The sequence below is a fragment of the Anomaloglossus baeobatrachus genome (assembly GCF_048569485.1).
Source record: "Anomaloglossus baeobatrachus isolate aAnoBae1 chromosome 5 unlocalized genomic scaffold, aAnoBae1.hap1 SUPER_5_unloc_7, whole genome shotgun sequence".
Taxonomy (NCBI): domain Eukaryota; kingdom Metazoa; phylum Chordata; class Amphibia; order Anura; family Aromobatidae; genus Anomaloglossus; species Anomaloglossus baeobatrachus.
The window spans coordinates 145,432-173,354 of record NW_027441811.1 but is presented as its reverse complement, the minus strand read 5'-3'; the positions used below and the strand labels follow the sequence as shown (position 1 = coordinate 173,354).

The 27,923-nt window shown below is 44.1% G+C and overlaps 1 protein-coding gene across 1 annotated transcript; it reads right to left on the bottom strand.

The window, feature by feature from the left end:
* Positions 1–629: 629 nt before the first annotated feature.
* On the bottom strand, positions 630–27,923 carry LOC142259318 (uncharacterized). Its single transcript, XM_075331788.1, is given in 6 exon segments — positions 630–2,084; positions 2,086–3,211; positions 26,761–26,851; positions 27,048–27,145; positions 27,229–27,613; positions 27,743–27,923. Coding segments are annotated over 5 exon segments (1,533 nt in total). The 5' UTR covers positions 27,362–27,613; positions 27,743–27,923; the 3' UTR covers positions 630–1,999.

The following is a 27,923-nucleotide window of genomic DNA, read 5'->3' as shown; positions in this document are numbered from 1 at the left end:
CAATCCAGGCAGAGGTGTATGGGTTAAATGTAATAACCCATTTACCTGTGGCCAAACATTTCTTTGCTTCAGGACACAACATAAACCACATGAAAGTTGTCATAATAAAAGGCAACTTCAGATCACAGAATCATCAAAGGGTGTGAGAATACAAATTCATTACAATGTTTGATTCTGTCCACTCAAGACTAAATCTGTCAGGAGGATTTATGACTCACTACAAAATCTGAGGAGTCTGCTTCAGAGACTAGGAGGGCACCAGGCCTCTGATCTTACATGGATATTGGGACAATAAAACTGTCACACCACTAATCAAAGATAATTAAGGATTCACTCTCTAAGCTCAGTGTTTATTTAAATGTCATTTTATTATACCATGCCTCTGCTCTGTTTGTGAATATATTTGAGTTTCTTCAGATATTTTGTTAAGGGTGCTTTACATGCTGCGACATCGCTAGCGATCTCGTTAGCGATGTGACACGCCAGATTGCAGATGCGATCTTCCGAGATCGCACATGGGACCGGCTCTATAAAAACGACCTATGTGCGATCTCGGCAGATCGCATCTGTGATCTGGCGTGTCACATTGCTAACGAGATCGCTAGCGATGTCGCAGCGTGTAAAGCACCCTTTATACCATGCCTAATGAAGGGACCTGATAAATCTGGAAAGCTTGCCTTGTAACATCAAATTCCAAAGAGGGCCTTCCTTGAAGTGTGTTCAGGCACAGGAAACAGCCATAGTCTGTTATGTTCCAGCTACTCCCTGCATTTATGCTTTTAAGATGAATTTATATATAAAGAAAAAAAACTTTTATTCACAAGAACGGTGAGTGCTGCTCCTATTTTTCGTCTCTTTGGAATTTGAACTTTACTACTGCCTGGAGTTTAGTACCTGCAGTCCTGAAGAGTCTGTGGGGATGTCTTTCCATCACTGATTACATGCAAGTGAATGGTGCCGGATTTTTTTCTGGTTGGACTTTTTATTGCTTTGTAATATAATTTACATTATTTTAGTTAGCTGTTATGATTAAGGGACCGAGGAGGATAAAAAAAATGCGGAATCCCAAATAGTAACAGAGTTGCTGAAACCTTAACGGATTGCAGACCTAATCCTGACATACAACTAGAAGTAGACGTGAGACGAGCCTACGATGACCTAGTCGTTTCGACACAGCCGGAGAACTAAATATTCTCACAGATATAAGAAAGCTAATACTATCTTTATAAGAAAGGATAGGAAGGAGCACTGTTTGCAACCGTAAAAACCCTAATAAATACCAGCAATGATATGGAAAAATCCTGACGTCACATAACCTCCCCCCACTGTACCAGCACCCAGATGTTACTGGGATCCAAAAAAAACACTAATACAGATGATGGACTGAATTAATACCAGGCATGACAAACACAATACCTTGCGGAATCATGGAGCTAAGTATACAGACACTCCCAGCAGGGAATGATCCCATTCGACCAAGAAATCCACACAGACAAAATAGGAATCAAGCATTAGTATCAAAGCAGAAAAGAAAACAACAAAAAAGTGGAAAACAAACAGCAGAGGTACAAAGACCACTTATCTGAGAGGAGTTCTGCTAGTGACCAGGGCTGGTTACAGAATGTCCTTAACACACAGGAGACAATTGAGCACCGGCAAGTAACAAGAGAAAACTACTCATTTATATAGTCCCAATCTGACCCTGATTGCCAGTCCTCTGCATGTGTGTGACTTTCATTCCACAAATCAACTGCACCACCAGCACTGACCACAAGAAGGAGCCTCAAACTGGAAAACGTATTCACAACAGTTAGCCATTAAAACGTATCAGAACAACAAGATTATAATTTTGTTTCACTGAGAGCAATCAATCCTTTTTGTATTTAATTACTGAAAGAAATTAACTTTTTGATGATATTTTAATTTATTGAGATGCACTTGTATATGGTTTTTGAATTTTTCTTAGTGATCAAGAAATTACAATTTTCAAGAAAAACATCTAGGTATGACAATGGCTTCTACCAGTGTGAATTTTGTGATGTTCAAAAAGACTGCATTTGTGTGTAAAACATTTCCCACATTCAACATGAAAATGACTTCTCTCCTGTGTGAATTATTTGGTGTTTAAAAAGAGTTGATTTATCGCCAAAACATTTTCCACATTCTGAACATGAAAAAGGCTTCTCCCCTGTGTGAGTTCTCTTATGTGTAACAAGATGTGATTTTTGGTTAAAACATTTCCCACATTCTGAACAAAAAAAGGGCTTCTCTCCAGTGTGAATTCTTTGATGCTGAACAAGTAGTGATGTACATGAAAAACATTTACCACAGTCTGAACATGAATATGGCTTCTCACCTGTGTGAGTTCTTTGATGTGTAACATAATCTGATTTGTGTGCAAAACATTTACCACATTCTGAACATGAAAAAGGCTTCTTCCCTGTGTGAGTTTTCTGGTGTGTAATAAGTTGTAATTTACGTGTAAAACATTTTCCACATTCTGAACATGAAAAAGGCTTCTCCCCTGTATGAGTTTTCTGATGTCTAATAAGTTGTGATTTTTGGTTAAAACATTTCCCACATTCTGAACAAAAAAAGGGCTTCTCTCCAGTGTGAATTCTTTGATGCTTAACAAGTACTGATGTATGTGCAAAACATTTCCCACATTCTGAACATGAATATGGCTTCTCCCCTGTGTGAGTTCTTTGATGCATAACAAAATGTGATTTCTGTGCAAAACATTTCCCACATTCTGTACATGAAAATGGCTTCTCCCCTGTGTGAATTCTCTGATGTATAACAAACTGTGATTCATGTGCAAAACATTTCCCACATTCTGAACATGAAAATGACTTCTTCCCTGTGTGAGGTTTCTGGTAACTAACAGACTCAGAAGAAAATCTTTTCTCCCCTGTGTGAATTTGTTTATGTATTTTTTTAGATTCTAAAGTTGAAAATGGCTTTTTTGCTGTAGGGGCACTTCTATTTTGAATGCCTGATTTGTGACTTATATTTTTCTTTATAGTCTGTGATAAAACAGAAGGTAGATCCTGTTTAAGAGAATCAGATGATAGATCTTTGCTGTTAAGAGATGATAGTATATCTGGAATAGTAGCATTCACTTTAGTTATATTTTGCGTGATATCACGGTCATCTGATTTAAAAAATGAAGAAGATGTCAGTTGTGCCTCTGATCTCCTGGTGTAGTCACCTGTCAAGATTAAAAAAATATTTGTAATAATATATAAAAATGTTAGGATATAATTTCTAAAATAGCTAAAGAAATTGCAAGTTATGTAGCAATCTATAATTATAATAATTATTTACTTGAAACAAAAACTGTTCACAATTTAACAGAGGACCTCTGAGCAAGTACCTCTAGAATAAGATGTTCAACCCTCTTTGTTCATTTTGCATCCCAAATATTTGAACAATAATCCACCAAATAATGTTTTTCTGGCAAAAATTATACCAAAACAAGTTTTCTCCATCAGTGTAAAAATAGGATGTTTCCACATTGGTTATAGCTGAAAAACTCTTGAAAAGCGATATGGCTTCATAATCCAATTCAGAAAAATTCCAAAGCCAAATATCCTCGATGCTTCTCAGCCTTGCAGTGGCCCAAACCCTGATAGTATCCACATATTGGGCATTACCACAGAGAAGAACCCACATAAAAATTTATGGTGTATGTTTCCTGGAGACCAAACTAGGCACTGTGTGTAGGGCAGTAAATTGGCAGATTTGTAATTTTCTCGCTCCAAAGTCCATTTTATGCCAATTTCCAGAGACTGCCTCTAGAGTCAAAATAGTAATTTAGACTAAAGTAGAATATGGTAAATGCTATTTATTAACTATACACTGGAGATCAATATTAGAGAACAACACACAATTTCCTAAATGTTGCGGTCAATGTATCATCCTATGTGACTATATCCTAACATGAGGAAACTCACAGTATTTTAAGCTTATTTCATATATTGAATTTTTTTCAAAGCACATAATAAAAATGTAAATGAGATAAGTGTAAAAGAACACTGATCAAAATGAGAGAACACGTTCAGATACCTGCAAGTTATTGGTGTTAATCTGGCACCTGGTGCTAATGTCCTTACTTATCTGACAAACCCAAATTAACTGCAGTCCATAGAAATACACTGCTCACACTTTTGTCTTTGCTTTGCAAGTGAAAAAAATTTTTTATTTAGAAGAAATCATATAATTTAACACAACCAATTTATACATTTCGGCTCAAGAGTCCTTGTTCACGGGGTCGCTAGGAAAAGGAAAATATATACAGTGACTAAACACATATACACATTATTTACAATATGAACTTTAGACAAGGATTTTTTCAAAAGTGTGAGAATAATGATAATACACGTGATAAGACAGGTAAGGGAGGAAGATGAGGGTAGAGGACAAGGTAGTGATGATAATAAGTGTTAGGTAGTTATATACTACCTGTAAAGTTGATCTCCTGGTAAGTGCGAGGATTTTGGGGTAATGAGGGCCCCTGTAATATTAAATGCAGAAATGTATAATAGTACAAAGAGGGGAAGAATAAGAGTGATGAGTAGTACCTTTGAATGGCAAGCATTCCCGTGCCTGTGCTTTCCTGAATGTAGCCCTGCCATAATGTGAGCGTGTGGACTTTAAATAACGCTAACGCCTGCACACTAGCATTCTCACAGACTGCAGGGAAATGACGTGTCATGGTGTGCTGTGAGAGGCCGGCACTGGCGCACTGGGGGGCGCTTAGTATATTGTGGGGCGTCTATGTGATAGTGTGCTGTAGCATCCTGGTAGTTATGGAAATGGCAGCGCATGCGCACTGATCAGTCTAATGACTCACTGATGTAGCTGGCGCTTGCGTGTTGTGGAGCTTGCCGAGATTACCTTGTAGTCATGGGGATTGTTGCGCGTGCGTGCTGCTGAATCTAGTAACGCGCTGTTAGTATCACTGGCCCTTCTTTACTGATAGGGATCAAAACGCATGTGTGAAAAGCGCAGCTATGAATCTGTAATGCCCTGTTTACTATCAGTATAGAAAGGCCAGTTATATTAACAGCGTGTCACTCGATTCATCAGCGCGCATGCGCAACTCCAAAATCCTCCCACTCACTAGGAGATCAACTTTACAGGTAGTATATAACTACCCAACACTTATTATCATCACTACATTTTCCTCTACCCTCATCCTCTTCCTTACCTGTCTTATCAAATGTGACATTATCATGTGCACTGTTTGTATATACTATCTAATATACTAATACTGTAACAACTATGTGTACACACTTGCTGTAGACTAGCATTATATTGTTATATAGGTACTCCTAACTTTCTACTACCATGTGCTTTCTTTAATATTTAAAATATTTAAAAATATCCAGAAATATCCAGATAGGAGATTATTCTCACACTTTTGAAAAAATCTTTATCTAAAGTTCTTAATGTAAATAATGTATATATCTGTATATGTGTTTAGTCACTATATATATTTTCCCTTTCCTAGCGACTCTAGGAACAAGGCCCCTTGGGCCAAAATGTAGGAAACAGTAGTGTTAAATTATAGGATTTCTCCTAAATAAAAACATTTTTTTTCACTTGCAAAGCAAAGACAAAAGTGTGTGCAGTGTATTTCTATGGATTGTAAATAAGGGGTTTAACCCGTACACTAGAACCCGAAAAATAATCCAGTGTGCACGCCGTTTATTTATTATTTAAATCCTATGTACCTGGCAGCCTTAAGCCCGCTTTACACACTATAATATATCTTAAGATGTGTCAGTGGGATCATGTCGTAAGTGACGCACATCCGGCATCGGTACATAAGGTACATTGTAGTGTGTAACAGGTACGTGCGATTGAACGTTAAAACGTTCATCGCACGCACGTCGTTCATTCCTCATGAATTGAACGTTAGGTTGTTCATCGTACCCGGGGTAGCACATATCGCAGTGTGTGACACCCCGGGAACGATGAACAGATCTTACCTGCGTCCCACGGCTCCCGGCCGACAATGCGGAAGGAAGGAGGTGGGCGGGATGTTTACGTCCTGCTCATCTCCGCCCCTCCGCTTTTATTGGCCGGCTGCCGCGTGACGATGATGTAACGCCGAACGTCTCTCCCACTCCAGGAAGTGGACGTTCGCCGCCCACATCGAGGTCATATGGACGGGTAAGTATGTGTGACGGGGGTTAATTGTTTGTGCGGCACATTCAACAAATTGAACGTGCCGCACATACGATGGGGGCGTTGCAAATCGCATATGATATCGTATGCGAAATTGCAACGTGTAAAGCAGGCTTTAGTTTCCAGTTTGCACTGACTTTGCAAAAATGGTGTGCCGTTCCAAAGTGACTGAAACCCTCCGACAACAGGTTGTCTAGCTGAAGGCCAAAGGGGTGCCCCTATCAGCCATAGCAAGAGAAGTTGGTAGAGCCAAGTCTGTGATTTAAAAAATATTGCTTATTTACAGCATCACAAACTCTTTCAAGTCCCCCAAGAAGACTGATTGCCCTCAAAAGACAAATGCAAGAGAGGACAGGATCATAGGGAAAATCTCCATGAGTAATCGTTCCAAAACTTCAGCTGGAATTGCTAGCCAGAGTTCAACACAGAACAGGGTAAGAATCTATCTCGTCATACAGTGTCATGATGTTTAGGAGCATTTGGACTGAAAGCCCACTCTGAAGTCACCAAATCTCTCATTAGCAGAAAGAATCAAAAGGAAGATGTTGTGTGGACAGAGGAGAAGTGGTCGTTTTAATGATTAAAGCAAGTTTAATTTATTTGGGTTTGATGGGAAATATTATATTTGTCGACAAACTAGGGAAATACTGGGTCCGAAGTGTAGTAAGAAGTCAGTGAAAGGCGGTGGAGGAAGTGTCATGGTTTGGGGATTGTTTTCTGCAGGAGTTGGACCTCTCATACAGTTACATGGCAGAGTGAATGCAAGTGTGTATCAGAACCTTCTTCAACAACACGTGGTTCTTCACTTGCATTCATCACTCAATCAGCCAGCAATTTCCATGCAGGACAATGGCCCCCGTCCACAACAAAATGGGTAAAGCAGTTAATTGAAACAGAAAACATTGAAACAATGAAATGGCCGCCCAGAGTCCTGATCTAAACCCAATAGAAAACCTCTGGAAAATCCTTGCTGAAAAAGTTATGGCCAAGAAACCCACAACAGTCAAAGAACTGTGGAAGAGACTGGAAGACGTGAGGACCAAAATCCCACCAGAACAGTGTGAGAGACTAGTGATGTCCTGTGGCCGCAGATGTACTGAAGTCATTGACAGCGATGGCCGGTACACATCCTACTGATTGATGACTGTTGTTACCGTCAAAAAATTTAGTTATAATCTTTCTCTGTGCTACAGTCATTGCAGTTCTCTAATGCTGATCATCACTTTTTGGGCAAAATCAAAGTTTTAGGTTGATAAACTTTGGATCTTTTGTAAAATACTATTCTAGTGGCAAAAACCTTCAACTGTTGATCAATGTAAATTACATAATTTCTGAAAAAAGCAAGTGATCATACATTGTTCTCTAATTTTGACCTCCAGTGTATGTTGCAGTATTACTATTTGTTTTAAGAACATCCAAATGCAATGTGTGATCATTTCTAATTAATTTACATTTTTAACGAATTTCAGATTTTTTTCTAAGTGACCAGGAAACAAATCAATCTTATATTACAGCTAAGATAAAGTAAAATGTGTCACAAAAAAAATCTCAGACACTGGGATGAGATTCAGCATTACAAAGGTGTTATCATGTAAAGTGACAGATGTCAGATTGGAGAAATGGGGCCTGGATAGGAGCAGAAAACTGGCTGCAGTGGAAAGCCATGAAATAAGAGCGGCTTTGTACTAACTACTATAGAGGAAACTGTGACTATAGACAATAACACATCTACTAAAATGACCGCCCTCCACCCGACAGCCTTCACCGTCAGTGATTTAGTAACTAGAGGTGACATATCTGGAGTAATTACAGTATGTAGCTCAGGGGCTCTCGGCAATCCAAACTATTGTATGGGCCAATATCTTCTGTCAGATTAGTTTCTTGAAGAAATATTAGACATTTACAGAGAACTTCTTAACATAGTCCAGTAAAGCGGAGTTGTACTCATTTAAGGTGAACCATCAGAGCTACTGTGAGTTTTGGCCAGAAAAGTAGAGAAAGTATTAGTGCTCCCCATTTCAGGAGCGATTGTGCAGCAATCTGAATTCCTTAAGATCGGAAACATAATAGAATTCATGACGATCCTGTAGATATGAGTAAATGTATTTTAGAGCCATCAACCATGCACAGCTTAGCGATTTATCATGATAACAGAGGATAAACGGGAAACTGGTTTTAAATCCGCACCAAGGACTCAGAAGATTCAAAGGAGATTTATGCTTCATGTCTACGCGTTTCAGGAGTCACAGCTCCCTTCGTCAGGACAGCAAGCAAGGAACATCAAATCTGCTACAAACAGAAACTGAGCAGTATAAAAAACCTTTGTGGTGACATCATCAGACCACCCACTGTTTGAAAAAAACGTCAAAGGCACACCCATCCTGAGTAAACATGACGTACTGGTAGCTAATGGTACAATGCAGAGCAAAGAGCAATGAAATAAATTCATACCACAACGTATACATTCCTTGATCAATTGTGCTCAGGCAAAAGGAACTTTAGGGGGTCATGAAGAACAGTCAAAAAGAAAGAATCAAATAAAATAATAATAATAATAATAATAATAATAATAATAGGAAAAATTTGGTTCATATGTTTTGAACCAGGATAGGAATTACAGAGGAGTAAAGTCGGGTTTACCGGGAATAAGGTATTTGACAACAGAGCCATCTGTTCGTGCATAAAGTATAGTAGTGAAAAAACCTGGGTCTTGGAAATCTAAGAAATCAAAGTGTATGTTGCAAATTTAATAAGAACATGTAAAGAACAGGAGGAAACAGGAAAAATAAACAAATAATAAAGAAGGGGAGGCGGAAAAAAACTCTCACTACTGCATTATCAGACAAATAGATCCAAGAAGCGAGTGACAGAAGGAGCCGTACTGCACATGACTCCAAGTGGTTCAAACAAGTTCACTTCAAGAACCCGTGTTGGAGGGGTGAAACGAGTTCAAAAGCGTGGGAATAAGGCTTACCATGCACGCGCAGCATCTGAAACCAAAGGCATGTGTCAGAGACACTCTCAGAGCCCTGCGTGGCAATGCCTCTATATCAAGGCTGCACCGCGTGTGTGGGGATTTAGAAAAAAAGCTCATTAGCAGACTATATTCTGGAAATCGCATGAAACTGAAAAATGATTTTGAAGTCTACCAAATCATTCAATCGAGTATAAAGGAAACAACCCCACTGAAATAGGTCTCAAAGGGGAAAAAATCTCAAAGGGAAATAAAAAGGCCGGGAAAGGGGAATCTAATTATCGTTAAAAACATAAATTTTATTATTGCAGCTTAAAAACTATATGTTTATACAGGGAGGAAAGGGGTAGACCTGAAAAAAGATTAAGAGCATGTCTCAATAAAAAATTGTGTCTTTAAAACAGCCAAAATATAACCCATGAATTAAAAATTATTAAAAATATTTTATATTTTTGTCAATATATATAAAAAAATTATATATATAAAAAATGTATATATAAATATATTAACTAGTGAATCCATCCGATTAAATGTATACATTATAAAAATATTATAAAAAACATAATTTATCTATAAAAATCTAGTGGAAAAATTGTATTATAGGACAATAATTTCAAGCCGTTTCCCGTGTATCCTGTTATCAGCAAAATTTGGGACTGCTGCCGGACTTGGATTCCTATATGCGTGCATAGTGGTTGTGACTGGCACAACCATTATAGGTGAGTGTAACACTTGTTTTCACCCTTCCATCACCTGGGTAAGACCCTATTGCGCTTTCTTTTCCACAGCCCTTTTATCTAGCAATTTATCATGGCGGAGGTGTCATGTTATCTTTATAATTTATCACAATCCTCTTTGAAGGAGACAAGTTGGATTGAAGAGAACATCTGTGCTCGATCTCCACAAAGCAGGACCTGGAGGCCATGTTTACTATACTAGAGGAGACTCAGACCCGAGGCCGATATTCTTTTAAACAAGACATTACGCAAGTGGGCAAGAGTGGATGACCTAGAGTCTGACACAGCGTCTTTATATCAAACAATAGAGGACCAATATCTCATTATATCTGAACACCCAACTCAGATCTAAGATATTCTAGCATTTATAGATAACAGAGAACCGTCACATATCAAACAATTTCTGTATTCGTGGCAAGTTTGAAGAAATCTCTTCCCATATATTGAAGAAAACGATTAATACTTTATGATTTACTATACTTCCTATGATTTACTTGGGAGGAAAGAGGACTCTAAAGGCCGCTTTACACGCTACGACATCGCTCAAGCGATCTTGTTGGGGTCACAGAATTTGTGATGCACATCCGGCCGCCTTAGCGATGTCGTTGCTTGTGACACCTATGAGCGATTTTGAATCGTCGCAAAATTGTTCAAAATCGCTCATCGATGACATGCCCCTCTATTCCCAATTATCGTTGCTGCTGCTTGGACGATGTAGCTCGTCGTTCCTGCGGCAGCACACGTCGTTATGTGTGACACCGCAGGAACGAGGAACCTCACCTTACCTGCGACCGCTGGCAATGCGGAAGGAAGGAGGTGGGCGGGATGTTACGGCTGCTCATCTCCGCCCCTCCGCTTCTATTGGGCGGACGCTTAGTGACGTCGCTGTGACGCCGAACAAACCGCCCCCTTAGAAAGGAGGCAGTTCGCCGGTCACAGCGACGTCGCTAGGCAGGTAAGTAGTTTGACGGGTCTGAGCGATGTTGTGCGCCACGGGCAGCGATTTGCCCGTGTCGCACAACCGATGGGGGCGGGTACACACGCTAGCGATATTGGTAACGATATCGCAGCGTGTAAAGCGGCCTTTAGGCTATGTTCACACGCAGCATCTTTTTCTGTCAGTGCATCCTGTGTGCATCTAAAATGCACCAAAAAAACGAATCAAAAACGCAATGCGATTTTACAGCGTTTTGCCCAATGTGTTTAAGTCAAATCTATTGACTGGAGGGCTCAAAAACATGGTAAACATGTGTAGAAGGAAAGAGAAAATTCAGCTCAACGTTACTGCTTGTCACCACTCCCCGCCTGGATCCAGCGCACGGACGGCTCCGCTGCCAAGTGTCATAAGACATATATTCCAAGAAAATCCAGCGCAATCCTCGGGGTGTATTAAAAAGTCCAAGTTTTATTCCAAATAATCTATTAAAATACAGCGGTGAAAGCAACAATATGTACAGGGATATACCGAGGTATATCCCTGTACATATTGTTGCTTTCACCGCTGTATTTTAATAGATTATTTGGAATAAAACTTGGACTTTTTAATACACCCCGAGGATTGCGCTGGATTTTCTTGGAATAAAAAACATGGTAAAAACGCAAAAAGAATTGACATGCTGCATCTTGAAAAACGCAGCCAAGATGCAGCCAACAAAAGATGCCCAGTGTGGACAGCAAAATCGAAATCTCATAGACTTTGCTGGGAGAAGGAAATGCATGCATTTAGATTCATCTTTGTGACCTCAAAAACTCAGCAAAAGATGCCCTTATTGAAATGAGTTTAATTCACAGAGCTCTGTTCCTACCCCCTAACCCCATCTGTATGACGTCATTCTGCCTCTGTTTGTTTATTGAAATATATGATTGTAAATTTTTTTATAATTAGTGAATAACAAAATAAAAAGATACGGAACCCTAAACAATAAGAAATAATTATAAAATTTTGCTAATGTTCTAAGAAAACGAGAGAAGGTTTAAATTTACGGTAATTCACAGGTTACACCGTCTCTGGGTTTTATGCCCGAGATCGGAAATATTAAAAGGTAGGGTCTTGTGTTTTTTATTTTTGTATAAATAATAGTGATTATGAAAGCAATTATTTTTAATACAAAATTAAACTCACTATTTAGTTTTTATGTAATTCTAGATTTACTCAAACGAAGGGGGCTGCCATCTTGGATCTGCTGTGTGTAACGACAGTTACTCACCTCAAATACGGCAGTTCCATGGGCTTAACAGTCAGTTGTTGGGCTGCGACTCTATTCTATAGACACAGAGACCACTTCTGCTGTGATCTGACGCGGCCCCTGGGCTGTCCAGATCACAGCAGAGGGAGGAGATCACCGCCATCTTTGTGGAGCTCACAGCGTATGTTGCACTTTCCCCCTGTCACCCGCCGGGATGTGCGGAGTACCGCTACCCTTCCCATGCCCTCCTCTCCCCGCCGCTACCCTCCCCCCAGCTCTCGCCGTCACCACCACCGTTCTGCCCCCCCCGCCACTCCCCCCGTCCCCGCCGCTACCTTGCTCTCGTATGCTCACCTCGGGCCTCTGCTCCTCAGCTCAGCAGAGCACAATATACTGAGAAGCACGGATATAGCAGAGCACGGAATACAGCAAAGCACATAATACAGCAGAGCGCGGTATATTGAAGAGCGTGGTATAGTGAGGAGTACGGTATACTGAGGAGCACAAGATATGCGGACAGGCATGCGTGCAGCAGAGCATTGTGGGCGTGTATGAAGAAGAGCACTACGCGCGGCAGAATATCGCGGTCGGGCATGCGTACAGCAGAGCATTGCGGTCGGGTGTGCATGCAATAGAGCATTGCGAACATGCTGGCATGCGGCAGAGCATTGCGGGCGTGCAGCAGAGCATTGCGGCCGGCGGGCGTGCGGCAGAGCATTGCTGGTACGGGGCGTGCAGAGCGCTATGTAGGGAGCACTATGCAGCTGTACTTGGTGACACGTTAAACATTAGGATCACTTTGTGGTCACCAACAAAATAGCTCCGCACTGAGATCCTAAACTTCATCTTCCCTTATCTTTTTGGAAACACCCAGATGGGGGGGGGGGAGAGGTGACATCACACACAGGAGAGCAGATTCCACCCACTTTTACTGCAGTAGTTCTACAGTAGGATTACAGGAGCTGCTCCCCCTAGTGTTTAAGGCCCGTTTCACACATCCGGCATTGCGCTGGATTGCCAGATCTGGCACACTCCAGTACAGTGTTATACAGTACAATGGCATCACGGCAACCTCTGGTCACATGCTGTCATGTGACCGGAGCTTGCCGAGATGCCATTGAACAATATTAACATTGTACTGGAGTGTGACGGATCCGGCAAAGCGGCGAAATGCCGGATGTGTGAAACGGACCTAAAGGCCCATTTACTCGCAACGACATCGCTAACGAGATGTTGTTGGGGGTCATGGAATTCGTGACGCACATCCGGCCTCGTTAGCGACGTCGTTACATGTAACACCTACGAGCGAGTGTTAACGATTTAAAAATACCTAATCGTTGATTGTTCAAACGTCGTTCATTTTCATATCGGTGGTTGTTGTAGACAGGGCCGGATTATAGGCAGGGCAGGCGGGGCTGCCGCCCAGGGGCCCCCACCACAAGAGCCTCCAAGGGGGCCCCCACCACCATCTGTCTTCGGCTTCCTGTGTTGGCGGCCCCCATGATTATAGCTGGCTTTATTATCTACATGTGAGTAGTGCAGTTGCACAGGGTGCCGTCCGCCAGGCTCCAGAGGGGGGCGGTGCAGGGAGACAGATGTCATTTTGATTTTCAGCTTCCTCACTGCGTGCTTCCTCTCTCTGCCCGAGAGGATTGTGGGGGCGGGAAATTCATCGTCTCTGATGTGTCACGGCCATCCTGCAGCTGTGGATGCGGCTAGAGCCTGGACCGTCCATGAGAGATGCAGGCTGTGATAGAAGGACGCGCGGGAGGTCAGCTGTGAGAGTAAGGTCACTCAGCAGGGCGGGGGGGGGGGGGTGTAGAGGGGGCCACAGTGCTCTCCAAGTAACTCCAAAACAGAGCTATCAGTAAGGGGGAATAACTGTATATAGCTGTACATGAAAGGTGGAGACAGGGACATTTTATTGCAAGTGGTGTATATTTTGTTCCTGGAGTTTGGGGGGGGGGGGTCATTTTACTGCAAGAGGTGAAGTGTGTATGAACGACCTACTACATAGGAGCTACATTGCAGTAAAGTCCCTGACACCCATCATTGTTTAAACCTACCTACACCTCCTTAATTCCACTATTCCCTTTTCATATAATCAGAATTTAAGCCCCTTCCCTAGATTATAATCATATAATAATGCCCCCTCCCCCACTGGAGTATAATCATATAATAATGCCCCCTCCCCCACTGGAGTATAATCATATAATAATGCCCCCTCCCCCACTAGATTGTAATCATATAATAATGCCCCCTCCCCCACTGGAGTATAATCATATAATAATGCCCCCTCCCCCACTAGATTGTAATCATATAATAATGCCCCCTCCCCTACTAGATTGTAATCATATAATAATGCCCCCTCCCCCACTAGATTGTAATCTTATAATAATGCCCCCTCCCCCACTGGAGTATAATTATACAATAACACCCTCTCCACACTAATATATAATCATAGCATAACGCCCCCACAGAGATTATAATCATATAATAATGCCCCCCACGTAGATTGTAATCTTATAATAATGCCCCCTCCCCCACTGGAGTATAATCATAGGATAACACTCCCCTCACCTGGAGAGCAATCATAAAATAATGCCCCCCCCCCTTCCCCTGCAATATAGTAGAGTAAAACACCTCACTAATGGAGTATAATCATAAAATAACGCCCCCTCCCTAGAGTGGAGTATAATCATAGAATAATGTCCCCCATCCCTTTGACTACTGTATAATCTTTATCCCCTTTTTGAGTATATTCATACACTAACTTATTGTGATATAACCGCCTCCTGGAGTATAATTACATACACCCCTTGCAGTAAAATGATGCCCCCCCCGGAGTTTAATGTGTTCTTTCCATGTACATGTGCCAGACGTATTGCTGAGTGCCATTCACTGACAGCTATCAGTTTTGTTATTCATATTGACTTCATAAAATTTTGTCATAGTATTATAGTACCCAAAATTTAACTCCTTCACCCCGATTTTCCGTTTTTTTTGTTGGGTTTTTTTTTCTCCCCTTCTTCTGAGAGCCGTAACTTTTTTTATTTTCCTGTCAATCTTGCCATATAAGGGCTTATTTTTTGCGTAACAAATTGTACTTTTGAGTGAAATCATCAGTTTTACCATATATTGTACTAGGAAACAGGGAAAAACATCCAAGTGTGATAAAATTGCAAAAAAAGTGCAATTGCACGATTGTTTTTGGGTTATTTTATTCACCATGTTCACTATATTGTAAAACTACCATGTCAGTATGATGCCGAGTTCATAGATACCAAACAGGTAAACTCTTACTTTTATCTAAGGGGTTAAAAAATATTCAGAAGTTTGCTAAAAAAAAAAGAATTGTGCTTTTGGTGCCATTTTTTGAAACCCGTAGTGTTCTAATTTTTTGGGATGTGAGGCTCAGTGACTGCTAATATTTTTGCGTCTTGAGCTGGTGTTTTCAATTATACAATTTTTATGAAGTTGCTACTTTTTGATCGCCGGTTATTGGATCTTTTTAAAAAATGTTGTGGCTGCCCAAAAACGTAATTTTGGCATTTGGATTTTTTTCTCGCTACACCATTTACCGATCTGATTAATTGATTTTATATTTTTATTGATCGGGCACTTCTGAACTCTGAGATATCAAATATGTGTATATTTTTTTAACTGTTTTATTTTCAGTGGGGCGAATGAGGCATGATTTGAACTTTTTATTTATTTTTTTACATTTTGTATTTATTTTACTAATCCCCTTGAGAGCTATAAGGATCAGCAGTCTGATCGCTTGTGCATCCCTGTTGATCAGAGCTGTACAGCTCTGATTAGCAGAAATACAGCATTCCTGTGTGAGTCGGCGCTCTATCGACTGTGACAGAAAATGTCATGATAGCAACAGGGGTCATTACATGGCCCGCCGCTACCATAGCAACCATCGACTTCCCGTGATCGTGTCAAGGGGCCACCGATGGCGGCAGGGAACAGCGCGATCCTCGATCTTTCTGTGTGTAAGTGGACAGCTGTGAGTTATCATGGACTGTGTCTGTATTGTAGTACTGGAAATCTGAATGTGGCAGAACAGGATAAGACACATGCTCATTGGATTTATATCTAAATGCTACAGTTCGCGCTCTACTGTTATGGCTAAAAATGTTAACGTTTATGGGGCCCCCACCAGATTTTCTGCCCAGGGGCCCCCACCAACCTTAATCCGGCCCTGGTTGTAGACGCAGGTTGTTCGTCGTTCCTGAGGCAGCCCACATCACTATGTGTGATGTGACGTCCTGGACTAGCCAGGTAGTCACAGACACAACATCACACACACCCCCTTCCTGAATAGGTGACAACAGTCAAACTAGAAATCCTTGTTGCCACCCTCCAGGCTTGATGTCCACACCAGGTGGGGCGGAGCCATGCAATTGACTCCGCCCACCGAGTTCACAGGCCTGGAGGCGGGAAAACACAACAGTTAGTCAATTGAGTTCAGTACAGAGTGAGGAGAGGAGTGGAGTAAAGTCGTGCACAGGAGGACCTGAGTCCAGGCCCGCCAGTGGAACTGTTAGGTGTCTGGGTCGGAGCCCAGGCACCTCCAGCAAGGTCGGCAGACGGTGGTGGCCGTCTGCAGGAGTTGGTGCACGGTCGGTGGAACCGTAGGACCGGGGTCGGGCGGTGGCCCGCTGGTACCGAACCGGGGAGCCGATTGAAGCCAAGCACCAGGCAGGGTACTCAGACCCCGACTAGGCTAGTAGCCGCCCTTTTAGTCGAATTTACTGATTGCGGTCTGGACCTCAGGGGTTCATTCCCTCCCAAGTCCCGTCTGAAGGCAACAGCCCAACTGTTCCGGATAAGTGCCACCGCCAAAGGCAACAGATCCAAAGGGCCAGCGCCTGCGGGCAAACGGGCTCCTCCGACACGTATACGCCGGGGAGCAGGCTACCAGTGTTCAGGCACAGGAGTCAAGATCTACATTTACACAGGTGCAGGGAAACGATAGCCATCACCAACCCGTCTGGGGAGAACACCGCAGCAGGCTGTGGGCCCCCGTTTACCAGAGACTCCGTTACCTTGTGTCAGAGTGAGTACACCTGTGCCATCAGGCACCACACTGCGCTGCACCGCAACACTGCACCCTGCACCCCGGCTCCCTCATTCCTTCCCCGCACGGGCCTCCAGGACCATCGCCCCCTGCCCACGGAGGGGTTAACACCGAGCTGCATAACACCGGCACCGGGAGGCCTAGTCAACGGCAGCGGTGGTGTCCATCCAACAATCACCACGACCCGTGGGTGGCGTCACGAACTCTAACAAACAACCAACCACCCCCAATAATCCGTACGTGCACCGCCACTACGTCCTTGCAGAGCGGCGTGAACCCCCGGTCCGGAGACGCTCGAGCCACTGACACACGCGAACCCGAGCGGCTCGGCGGTCGCAGCCGAGGCCACGGGGCGTTACATGTGACACCCCAGGAACGACGAACAACACCGTACCTGTGTCCTCCGGCAACGAGGTGGGCATGTCTTTCCTTCAGCTGCTCCCCGCCCCTCCACTTCTATTGGCCGCCTGCCGTGTGACGTCGCTGTGCCACCGCACGAACCGCCCCCTTAGAAAAGAGGCTGTTCGCCGGCCACAGCGACGTTGCTAGGCAGGTAACTATGTGTGATGGGCACTAACGATATTGTGCGTCACGGGCCCGTGACGCACAAACGACGGGGTCGGGGGTGATCGGCAGCAACATCGGCAGCAACATCGCTAGCGATGTCGCTGTGTGTAAATGGGCCTTAAGAGTGGGAAAATATCATAATATTTACATTTTTTTATATTTTGCTCAATTAAAAACAAATATTTAACCCTTTCACGACCGCAGCCAGTAAAGTTACGTCCTATTTTAACGTGACTTAACGAACAGGGACGTAACTTTACTGCCTAAAGTTCATTTGATTGCCGTGGCCATAGCAACGGCTTTCAAATGATGTCCCCTGCTGTTTCTTACAGTAGGGGACCTTTGCTTGACCCCGGGGGGGGTGGCATCGCCACCCCCCATCGACGATCGATGTGATTAGCTGTTCAAATCTGAACCGCCAACCATATTGTTCGCACTGATTTCGGCAAAAATAATGCCTGACTTAGTGCGATACTGTGAGATCCGGCTATGAGGTGCCGCAGCAGCTGCAGGAGATCATAGCTGAACCTCAAACATGTCGCCCACCAGCCCCTGCAGCACTAATTGGAGCGATCATGCTATGACGCGCAATCGCTCCAATCAGTGTGCAGTGGGGCGGTCTGATCTGCAGGTGGCCGCCCTCCCCAGGCCTCTGCTGGTCTGGGGAGCCCTCCCCCAACACATGTCTGCAGCGTGCACCGGCTGGTACTTGTAGTACCAAGCCACCGCTGCTGCTGCCGCCGCTGATGTCACCGCTCCTGCTCCAATTGTAAGTATTGTGCTCACCTTGCAGCCCCTGCGCGCTCCCGCGATGGCCCCTGCCCATGCCCCCCCCTGCGATCTTCCCCCCTACGCCCCGATCTGCGATCTGCTCCCCCCGCGATCTGCCTGCCTCACCCATGATCTCTATTCTGCTTCCTTCCTTCTGCCTCTGCTTCTCCGGTCTCCCCCACCCCCTCCCCCACCCCCTCCCCCTCTGCTCTACCCCCGGCGTCCTCTTACCTGCCTTCACTGGGTCGTCCGAGATCTTCACTGGCCCGATCACATCTGCCTCCATCGCTGGGTCCTTCCTGGGTCTTCTGCTGATCTGTCCAATGTCCTGCCTGCTTCTCCTGTAAAGCTGTCCATCTCGCTTGCCTTCTGTTCCTCCTGCAGTTCTTCTGGTCAGTGATCCTCCTGCTAATCCTCTGGGTACTGGGAGTATAACCTTTTTTTTTTTTCCTGTATCCCCTGGCCATTTTTACACCTCATTCATCCGTGCGTCCCGCCGACCGCTGATCAGGGATGCAGATAACGTATCTGCATCCGTGGTCAGTTTTCAGCGGGACAGTTTTTTCCCGTATCCCCGACGTTTTTTGTATCGCATCTGTCGCGGGCGGTGGGGTGCTGCGCTCGCACTAAACGCTCAGGTCCGGCGCTGCTGCTGTTCGGTGGCTCGAGCGGTGGGCCGGATCCGGGGACTCGAGTGGCGCTCCTCGCCCGTGAGTGAAAAGGGGATAGTTTTGTTTGGGGATTGAGTCCGTGAAGCCACCCACGGGTTGTGGTGAAGGTGGGCACCACCGCTGCTGGTGACGGGGATCCCGGGAGCGGTGTTAGGGAGCAGCTGGGATGTTGTTCTCCCCCTCCGTGGGTAGGGGTTGGTGGTCCTGGGGCCCGGTGGGTAGACGGGGAGGCAGGGTTGGTGAGGTGCAGGGTTGCTGGGACAGCGCGGCGCGGTGCCGGATGGCACTGGTGTACTCACTCAGCAATCGATACACAAAGTCTCCGGTAAACCAAACGGCTGGATGGACGGGTCCCGCAGCTGGCTGCAGTGTCTCTCCCCAGACAGGTGATAGCGGCTGTCTTTCCCTGCACCTGTGTAGTGTTTGCCTCCGATGGCTTCCCAACGATAGCCCGCTCCCTGGCGTATAGGTGCCAGAGGAGCCCGTTTTGCCCGCAGGTGCTAGCCCTTGGATTTCTAGCTTCTGGCGGTAGCTGTATATCCTCTGGTGCGGACGGTTGCCTTCTAACGGGTCTTTGGTTGTTAGGAAACCCCTGGGGTTCCGGTCACTAACGGATTTGACCTTTATCGGTGGCTCCAAGCCTGGTTGGGGTCCGCAGGCCCTGCCTGTGTGTGCTGGCTTCACTTCGCTCCCCGGTTCGGTACCGGCGGGCCACCGCCCGACCCCAGTCCTACGGTTCCGCGTCGATCCACCACTCCTGCAGACGGCCACCACCGTCTGCCAACCTTGCTGTCAGTGCCTGGGCTTCCTCCCAGACACCAGCAGTAGCTCCTCTCACTTTTCACTGCCACTACTAAACTGCTCTCTTTTCCCGCCTCCAGGACTGTGAACTCCTCAGTGGGTGGGGCCAACTGCCTGGCTCCACCCCACCTGGTGTGGACATCAGCCCCTGGAGGGAGGCAACAAGGATTTTGTGTCTGACTCTGGTGTTTCTGCCCGGGGGTGGGGGTGTGAGTGTTATTCATGTGGCTACCTGGCTAGTCCAGGGCGCCACACATCTGTCCGTGCGTCCCACCGAGCGCTGATCAGGGATGCAGATAAAGGATCTGCATCTGTGGTCAACTTTTGGCGTGAATTTTTTTTTTTCCGTATCCCCGACGCTTTTTGTATCTCATCCGACCGTGCGTCCTGCAGTGGCCGATCAGTGCACCGCGTATGTGCGTTTGAAAAGTCAAATGGCGTTCCTTCTCTTCTGAGCCCCGCCATGCGCCCAAACAATTACTTTCCACCACATGTGAGGTATCTGCGTACTCAGGAGAAATTACACAAAACGTTTTATGGTGCACTTTTTCCTGATACCCTTGTGAAAAAAAGCTACCTGGTTCAAGTAACAGTTTTGTGGTGAAAAAAAAAAAAAAAAAAAAAAAATTGTATTCATGGCTAAACATTATCAACTTCTGTGGATCCCCTTGGGGCTTGCTAAACATCTAGATAAACTCCTTGAGGGGTCTAGTTTCCAAAATGGGGTCACTTGTGGGGGAGCTCCATTGTTTAGGCACCTCAGGGGGTCTACAAATACAACATTACGTCAGCTAATGATTCCAACCAATTTTGCTGTCAAATGGCGCTCCTTCTCTTCTGAGCCCCGCCATGCGACCAAACAATTACTTTCCACCACATATGATATACTGGCATACTCAGGAAAAAATGCACTATAAATTTCATGGTGCATTTTTTCCTGACACCCTTGTGAAAAAAAACTACCTAGTTGATGCAAGTTTTGTGGTAAAAATTTTATTATTTTCTTTTCACGGCTCAACGTTATAAACTTCTGTGAAGCCCCCAGGTGTTCAAAGTTCTCACCAAACATTTAGAAAAATTATTTGAGGGCTCTAGTTTCCAAAATGGGGTCACTTGTGGGGGTGCTCCATTGTTTAGGCACCTCAGGGGGGGGGGGTCTTCAAACCCGACATGGCGTCCGCTAATGAGTGCAGCTAATTTTGCGTTCAAAAATTCAAATGGTGCTCCTTGCCTTTCGACCTCTGTCGTGCGCCCAAACAATTGATTTTTACCACATATGGGGTATCAGCGTATTCAGGAGAAAATGCACTATAAATGGTATGGTGCACTTTCTCTTTTCTCCCTTGTGAAAATGAAAATGTTATGGCTGAAGTAACATTTTTGTGTTTAAAAAGTAAAATTTTCATTTTTTCCTTCCACATTGCTTTGTGAATTCCTAAAGGGTTAATAAACTTCTTGGATGTGGTTTTGAGCAGAGTGAGGGGTGCAGTTTTTAGAATGGTGTCACTTTTGGGTATTTTCTGTCACCTAGGCCTCTCAAAGTCACTTCAAATGTGATGTGGTCCCTAAAAAAATTTTGTTGGAAAAATGAGAAATTGCTGATGCTTCTAACTTCCTAACGAAAAAACAATTTGTTTTGAAAATTGTGCTGATGTAAAGTATACAAGTGGGAAATTTTTTGTGTGACATATCTCTCAGATTTATGGGCATTTTCAAAGTTTGAAAATTGCGAAATGTTCAAAATGTTCGCAAAATGTCCGAAATGTTCACAAATAATTGCAAAAAATATCGGCCTAAATTTACCACTGACATGAAGTACAATATGTCACGAAAAAACATTGTCAGAATCGCCAGGATCCGTTGAAGCGTTCAAGAGTTATAACCTGTCAAAGTGAAACTGGTCAGAATTGCAAAAAATGTCCCGGTCATTAGGGTGTTTTAGTGGCCGGGGGTGAAGGGGTTAAACAAAACATTAAAAACATTAAAACGTTACATTTTTTCAGTTATTGAATTTCTTTTTTTTTGGTCGACACCTTCCTTTTAAATATTCTAAATGTCCCATTTGTAACTCAGAGGCTGCAGATCTATGTCACATGTATTGTGACTGCCCGGAAAGTGGGAATTTCACTGCTCATGGAATGGAGTCTGGTCATAAAAGGGAAGGAAGATTGGACCTTTGTAACAACCCGATCAGCACATTCAGCAGAAGGGAGAGAGAAAAGGAAGATTCATCAATAAGATGCCGAGATTCTAGGACGTCACCATCATCAGTACCCTCCGCTTTCTCTTAGGGGTCCACCATACAGATTAGATTCTTCTTCCCATGATTTTCTAAGTTGTCTGCACATTCTACGTACGCTGTCATTTGGCTTTCCAGATTAGAGATCTCGGCAGCTAAGGGTCAACATCTTCTAATTTCAGGGGCTAGGATGGATCCTAGCCGTAAGATCTGGCTGATACAGATCTCACTCCAACAGAAGGGTGTCCAATGCCCAAAATAATGGGGACAGTTTTGGGTGGAAAAGCATGTGGTGGTCTAGCAGCAGAATGGTGACCATTTGAACGCCAGAGGAGTGTCTGCTCCAGTAAGGGGGGGGGGGGATAGGAGTGTAGGGCAGGCAAGACAGGTACTGGTAGTGGGGGACTCAATTATTAGGGGGACAGATAGGGATCGCCGAACAGTGTGTTGTCTTCCTGGCGCTCGATTTCAGGGAATTAGGTTGTAAGCTTAAAGCAAGGACCTCCAAGGTGGTATTTTCGGAAATACTACCTGTGCCACGAGCCACAGCAGAGAGGCAAAGGGAGATCACGGAAGTTAACAGGTGGCTCAGGAATTGGTGTAGGAAAGAGGGTTTTGGGTTCCTGGAGAATTGGGCTGACTTTTCAGTTGGCTACAGATTCTATGCTAGGGATGGGCTGCATCTTAAATGGGGAGGGTGCAGCTCTGCTGGGGCAGAAGATGGCTAGAAGGTTGGTGGAGTGTTTAAACTAGGAATGGGGGGTGAGGGTATTCACTTTATAGAAGGGGAATGTAGTGCAGATAGTGACCAGGGCACAAGTAATTAAATTGGGGGGGAAACGGGTGGAAGGGTTAGGACAGTTAATACAGTAAGCAGGAATAGAAGTACAGAGTCATACGTAACGTGCATGTACACTAATGCCCGAAGCCTCACAAATAAGGTGGAGGAATTAGAATTAATATTTTTGGAAAAAAATTATGATATACTGGGGATATCAGAGACATGGCTGGATGAGAGCTATGACTGGGCTGTTAATTTACAGGGTTATAGCCTATTCAGGAATGACCGTACAAATAAGCGAGGGGGAGGTGTGTGTCTATATGTATAATCATCCTTAAAACCCATCCTGCGTGACAACATATGTGACGGTACTGAGAATGTAGAGTCCCTATGGGTGGAGATAAGGGGGGGAGAATGAATAATAAAATACTGATAGGGGTGTGTTATAAGACGCCGAATATTATGGAAGAGGTAGAGAATCTCCTCATAAAGCAAATTGATAAAGCAGCGAGTCTTGGAGAGGTAATTATTATGGGGGACTTTAACTATCCTGATATAAATTGGGGAACAGAAACTTGCAGTTCCAGCAAAGGGAATAGATTTTTGATAACAATGAAAGATAATTACCTTTCACAAATGGTACAGGACCCCACAAGAGGGAGAGCACTACTAGACCTTGTACTAACCAATAGGCCAGACCGCATATCAAATATACAAGTTAGGGGTTACTTGGGGAATAGTGATCACAAAATAATAAGTTTTCATGTATTCTTTAGTAAGATGTCTAGTAGAGGGGCTACAAGGACACTAAACTTCAGGAAAGCAAATTTTAAACGGTTGAGAGATTATCTTAGTACATCATTCCAGTTTATTGCACTAAGTAATAAAAGTACACAAAGCAAATGGGAGACTTTTATGAGCATCCTGAATAGGGCTTGTGCAGAAAATATACCCTATGGGAACAAACATGATAGAAATAGGAGGAAACCCCTATGGCTAAATAGAGCTGTAAGGGAAGCAATAAAAGAAATACAGAAAGCCTTAAAAGAATTAAAGAGGGTAGGTAGTGATGAGGCATTATATAATTATAGAAAATTAAATAAAATATGTAAAAAGCAAATTAAGTTAGCTACGTTTGAGACAGAGAGACTCATTGCGAGAGAAAGTAAAAATAATGCTAAAATATTCTTTAACTACATAAACAGTAAAAAACTGAAAAGCGATAGTGTTGGCCCCCTTAAAAATAGTCTTGGTGAAATGGTGGAAGGGGATGAGGGTAAAGCCAACCTGCTGAATGACTTTTTTTCTACGGTTTTTATACAAGAAAATGCCATGGCAGATGACATGACCAGTGATACCATAAATTCACCCTTGATTATTACCTGCTTAACCCAGCAGGAAGTACGCCGCCGCCTCGAAATCACTAAGGTTGACAAATCTCCGGGCCCGAATGGCATACACCCCAGAGTACTACAGGAATTGAGTTCTGTGATAGATAGACCATTATTTTTAATCTTCACGGATTCCTTAATAACAGGGTCGGTACCGCAGGACATAGCAAATGTGGTGCCAATATTCAAAAAGGGGACAAAAACTGAGCCGGGAAATTATAGGCCGGTAAGTTTAACCTCTACGGTTGGTAAAATCCTTGAGGGTTTCTTGAGAGATTCTATACTGGAGTATCTCAAGAAAAATAACCTTATGACAGAGTATCAACATGGGTTTATGAGGGATCGATCCTGTCAAACTAATTTGATCAGCTTCTATGAAGAGGTAAGTTCAAGTCTGGAGCAGGGAAATGCAGTGGATGTTGTGTATATGGACTTTTCAAAAGCTTTTGATACGGTGCCACACAAAAGGTTGGTACATAAAATGAGAATAATGAGGATAGGGGAAAATATGTGTAACTGGGTTAAAAACTGGCTCAGTGATAGGAAACAAAGGGTGGTTATTAATGGTACGTACTCGGACTGGGTCTCAGTTCATAGGGGGGTACTACAGGGGTCAGTATTGGGCCCGCTTCTTTTCAACATATTTATTAATGACCTTGTTGGGGGCATGCGGAGTAGAATTTCAATATTTGCAGATGATACTAAACTCTGCAGGGTAATCAATACAGAGGAGGATAATTTTATATTACAGGGAGATTTATGTAAATTGGAGGATTGGGCTGAGAAGTGGCAATTGAAGTTTTATGTAGATAAATGTAAGGTCATGCACTTGGGTAGAGGAAATAACATTTATGATTATGTACTTAATTGTAGAACACTGGGTAAAACAGACACAGAAAAAGACTTGGGTGTATGGGTGGATGGTAAACTTCACTTTAGTGGACAGTGTCAGGCAGCTGCTGCCAGGGCTAATAAAATAATGGGATGTATTAAAAGAGGTATAAGTGTTCATAAAAAAATATAGTTCTACCTCTGTACAAGTCACTAGTGCGACCGCACTTAGAATACTGTGTACAATTCTGGTCACCGATGTATAAGAAGGACATAGCTCAACTGGAGAGGGTGCAGAGAAGAGCGACCAAGATTATTAGAGGAATGGGGGGGCTGCAATACCAAGACAGGTTATTAAACTTGGGGTTATTTAGTTTGGAAAAACGAAGGCTTAGGGGGGATCTAATCACAATGTATAAATATATGAGGGGGCAGTACAGAGACCTTTCCAAAGATCTTTTTACACCTAGGCCTGTGACTGCAACACGGGGGCATCCGCTACGTCTTGAGGAAAGAAGGTTTAATCATAATCACAGACGAGGATTCTTTACTGTACGAGCAGTGAGACTATGGAACTCTCTGCCGCATGATGTTGTGATGAGTGATTCACTACTAACATTTAAGCAGAGCCTGGACGCCTTTCTTGAAAAATATAATATTACCAGTTATGTATATTAGATTTTATGACAGGGTATTGATCCAGGGATCTAGTCTGATTGCCGGATGTGGAGTCAGGAAGGAATATTTTTCCCCATTGGAACTTGTTTGCCACATTGGGGTTTTTTCGCCTTCCTCTGGATCAACATGTTAGGCTACGGGATGAACTAGATGGACTAAAGCCCGCTTTACACGCTACAATAAATCTTACGATGTGTCGGTGGGGTCATGTTGTAAGTGATGCACATCCGGCATCGTAAGTGTGATTGTAGCGTGTAAAACCTCCGTGCAATTGCGATTGAAAGAAAATCCGTTCATCGCATGCATGTCATTCATTCCTCATAAATTGAACGTGCGGTTGTGCAATGTTCCCGGGGCAGCACAAATCGCAGTGTGTGACACTCCGGGAGCATTGAACGACAGCTTACCTCCGTCCAAGGCTCCCGCCGACAATGCGGAAGGAAGGAGGTGGGCGGGATGTTTACGTCCCGCTCATCTCCGCCCCTCCGCCGCTATTGGCCGGCTGCCGCGTTAAGTCGATGTGACGCCGAACGTCCCTCCCACTCCAGGAAGTGGACATTCGCCGCCCACATCGAGGTCGTATGGACGGGTAAGTATGTGTGACGGGGGTTAATCGTTTGTGCGGCACATTCAACAAATTGAACGTGCCGCACATACGATGGGGCGGGTCACATCACATACGATATCGTATGCGAAATCATAACATGTAAAGCAGGCTTTAGAGTCTCCCTTCAACCTAATAACTATGATGATGATTTGATATGGCCGGACTACAACCCTGATAAAGCAGCCACAGCCGGTGATTGAGAAGAATCTGTGACTTCTCTGCATTTAGTGGTCACTACTCACCTGGGCGGTTATCTGTAGGAATCTCCTCTTTACTCCGCTCATCACCCCTCACATATGTCTCTGTAGTATTAATATGGGTCAGATCTTCCCCCTGAAACAAATATTGTAAAAGTCACAGACAGATGGAGAAGTCCCATCTATGATCAGCTCTAATCCTGCCATCTCCACCGCTCTCATTACACAAGTATAACACATATAATACTGGAGGATAAAACAAGACTGAGCACAAGACCTTCACAGCCGTCTACACATCATAGGAGATTTCATGGCACCTTCTCTCCATCTACCTGATGATTCTGAGGAACATCGGGAGCTTCTTGTTTACAGTCCTGTGGGAGAAGAGGACGGGGACATCTCTCTGGTGTTATCCTCTTACTGGATAGAACTGGAGGAGACACATACAGGGACTGAATTCATTCCTTACATACAGATAATTATAGGCCGTGTGTATTTAGTCCTGTCTATTACCTGGTGATGTGAGGGGCTGGGGAACCTCCATCATGACGTCCTTGTACAGATCTTTGTGTCCTTCTAAATACTCCCACTCCTCCATGGAGAAATAGACGGTGACGTCCTGACACCTTATAGGAACCTGACACATACAATGATACCGTCACCCCCGATCCCTTCATAGCGTTACTGTATAATGTCCCAGCATTCCCAGCAGTGTCACCTCTCCAGTCAGCAGCTCAATCATCTTGTAGGTGAGTTCTAGGATCTTCTGGTCATTGATGTCCTCATGTATCGGGGGGTGAGGTGGAGGCCCCGTGATTGGTCTCAGGGGTCTTCCCCATCCCTCAGACACAGGGGCCTGACAGCGCTCACTAGAGGTCTTCTTCACTACTGTGTAATCCTGGTTATGGAGAGACACAGGAATAAATCTCACTCCAGACATTTCCAGAGTCCTCACCTCTCCAGTTCTGTCCATCTGTTATTCCCATAGATAAGAATGATGTAATGTGACGTCATCAGAATCTCTCACCTCTCCAGTAAGCCGGAAGAGGATCTCTAGGGTGAGGTGTAATATCCTCTCCGCCATCTTGTCCCTGTCCATATCCATCCTTCACGGGGCAATCAGGAGAATCCTCTTCTATAGAGCGATTGTTCTCCCAGCATCTAATGTGTATGAAGCCTGAGCCCAGGAATGGGGAATCTCCACACAC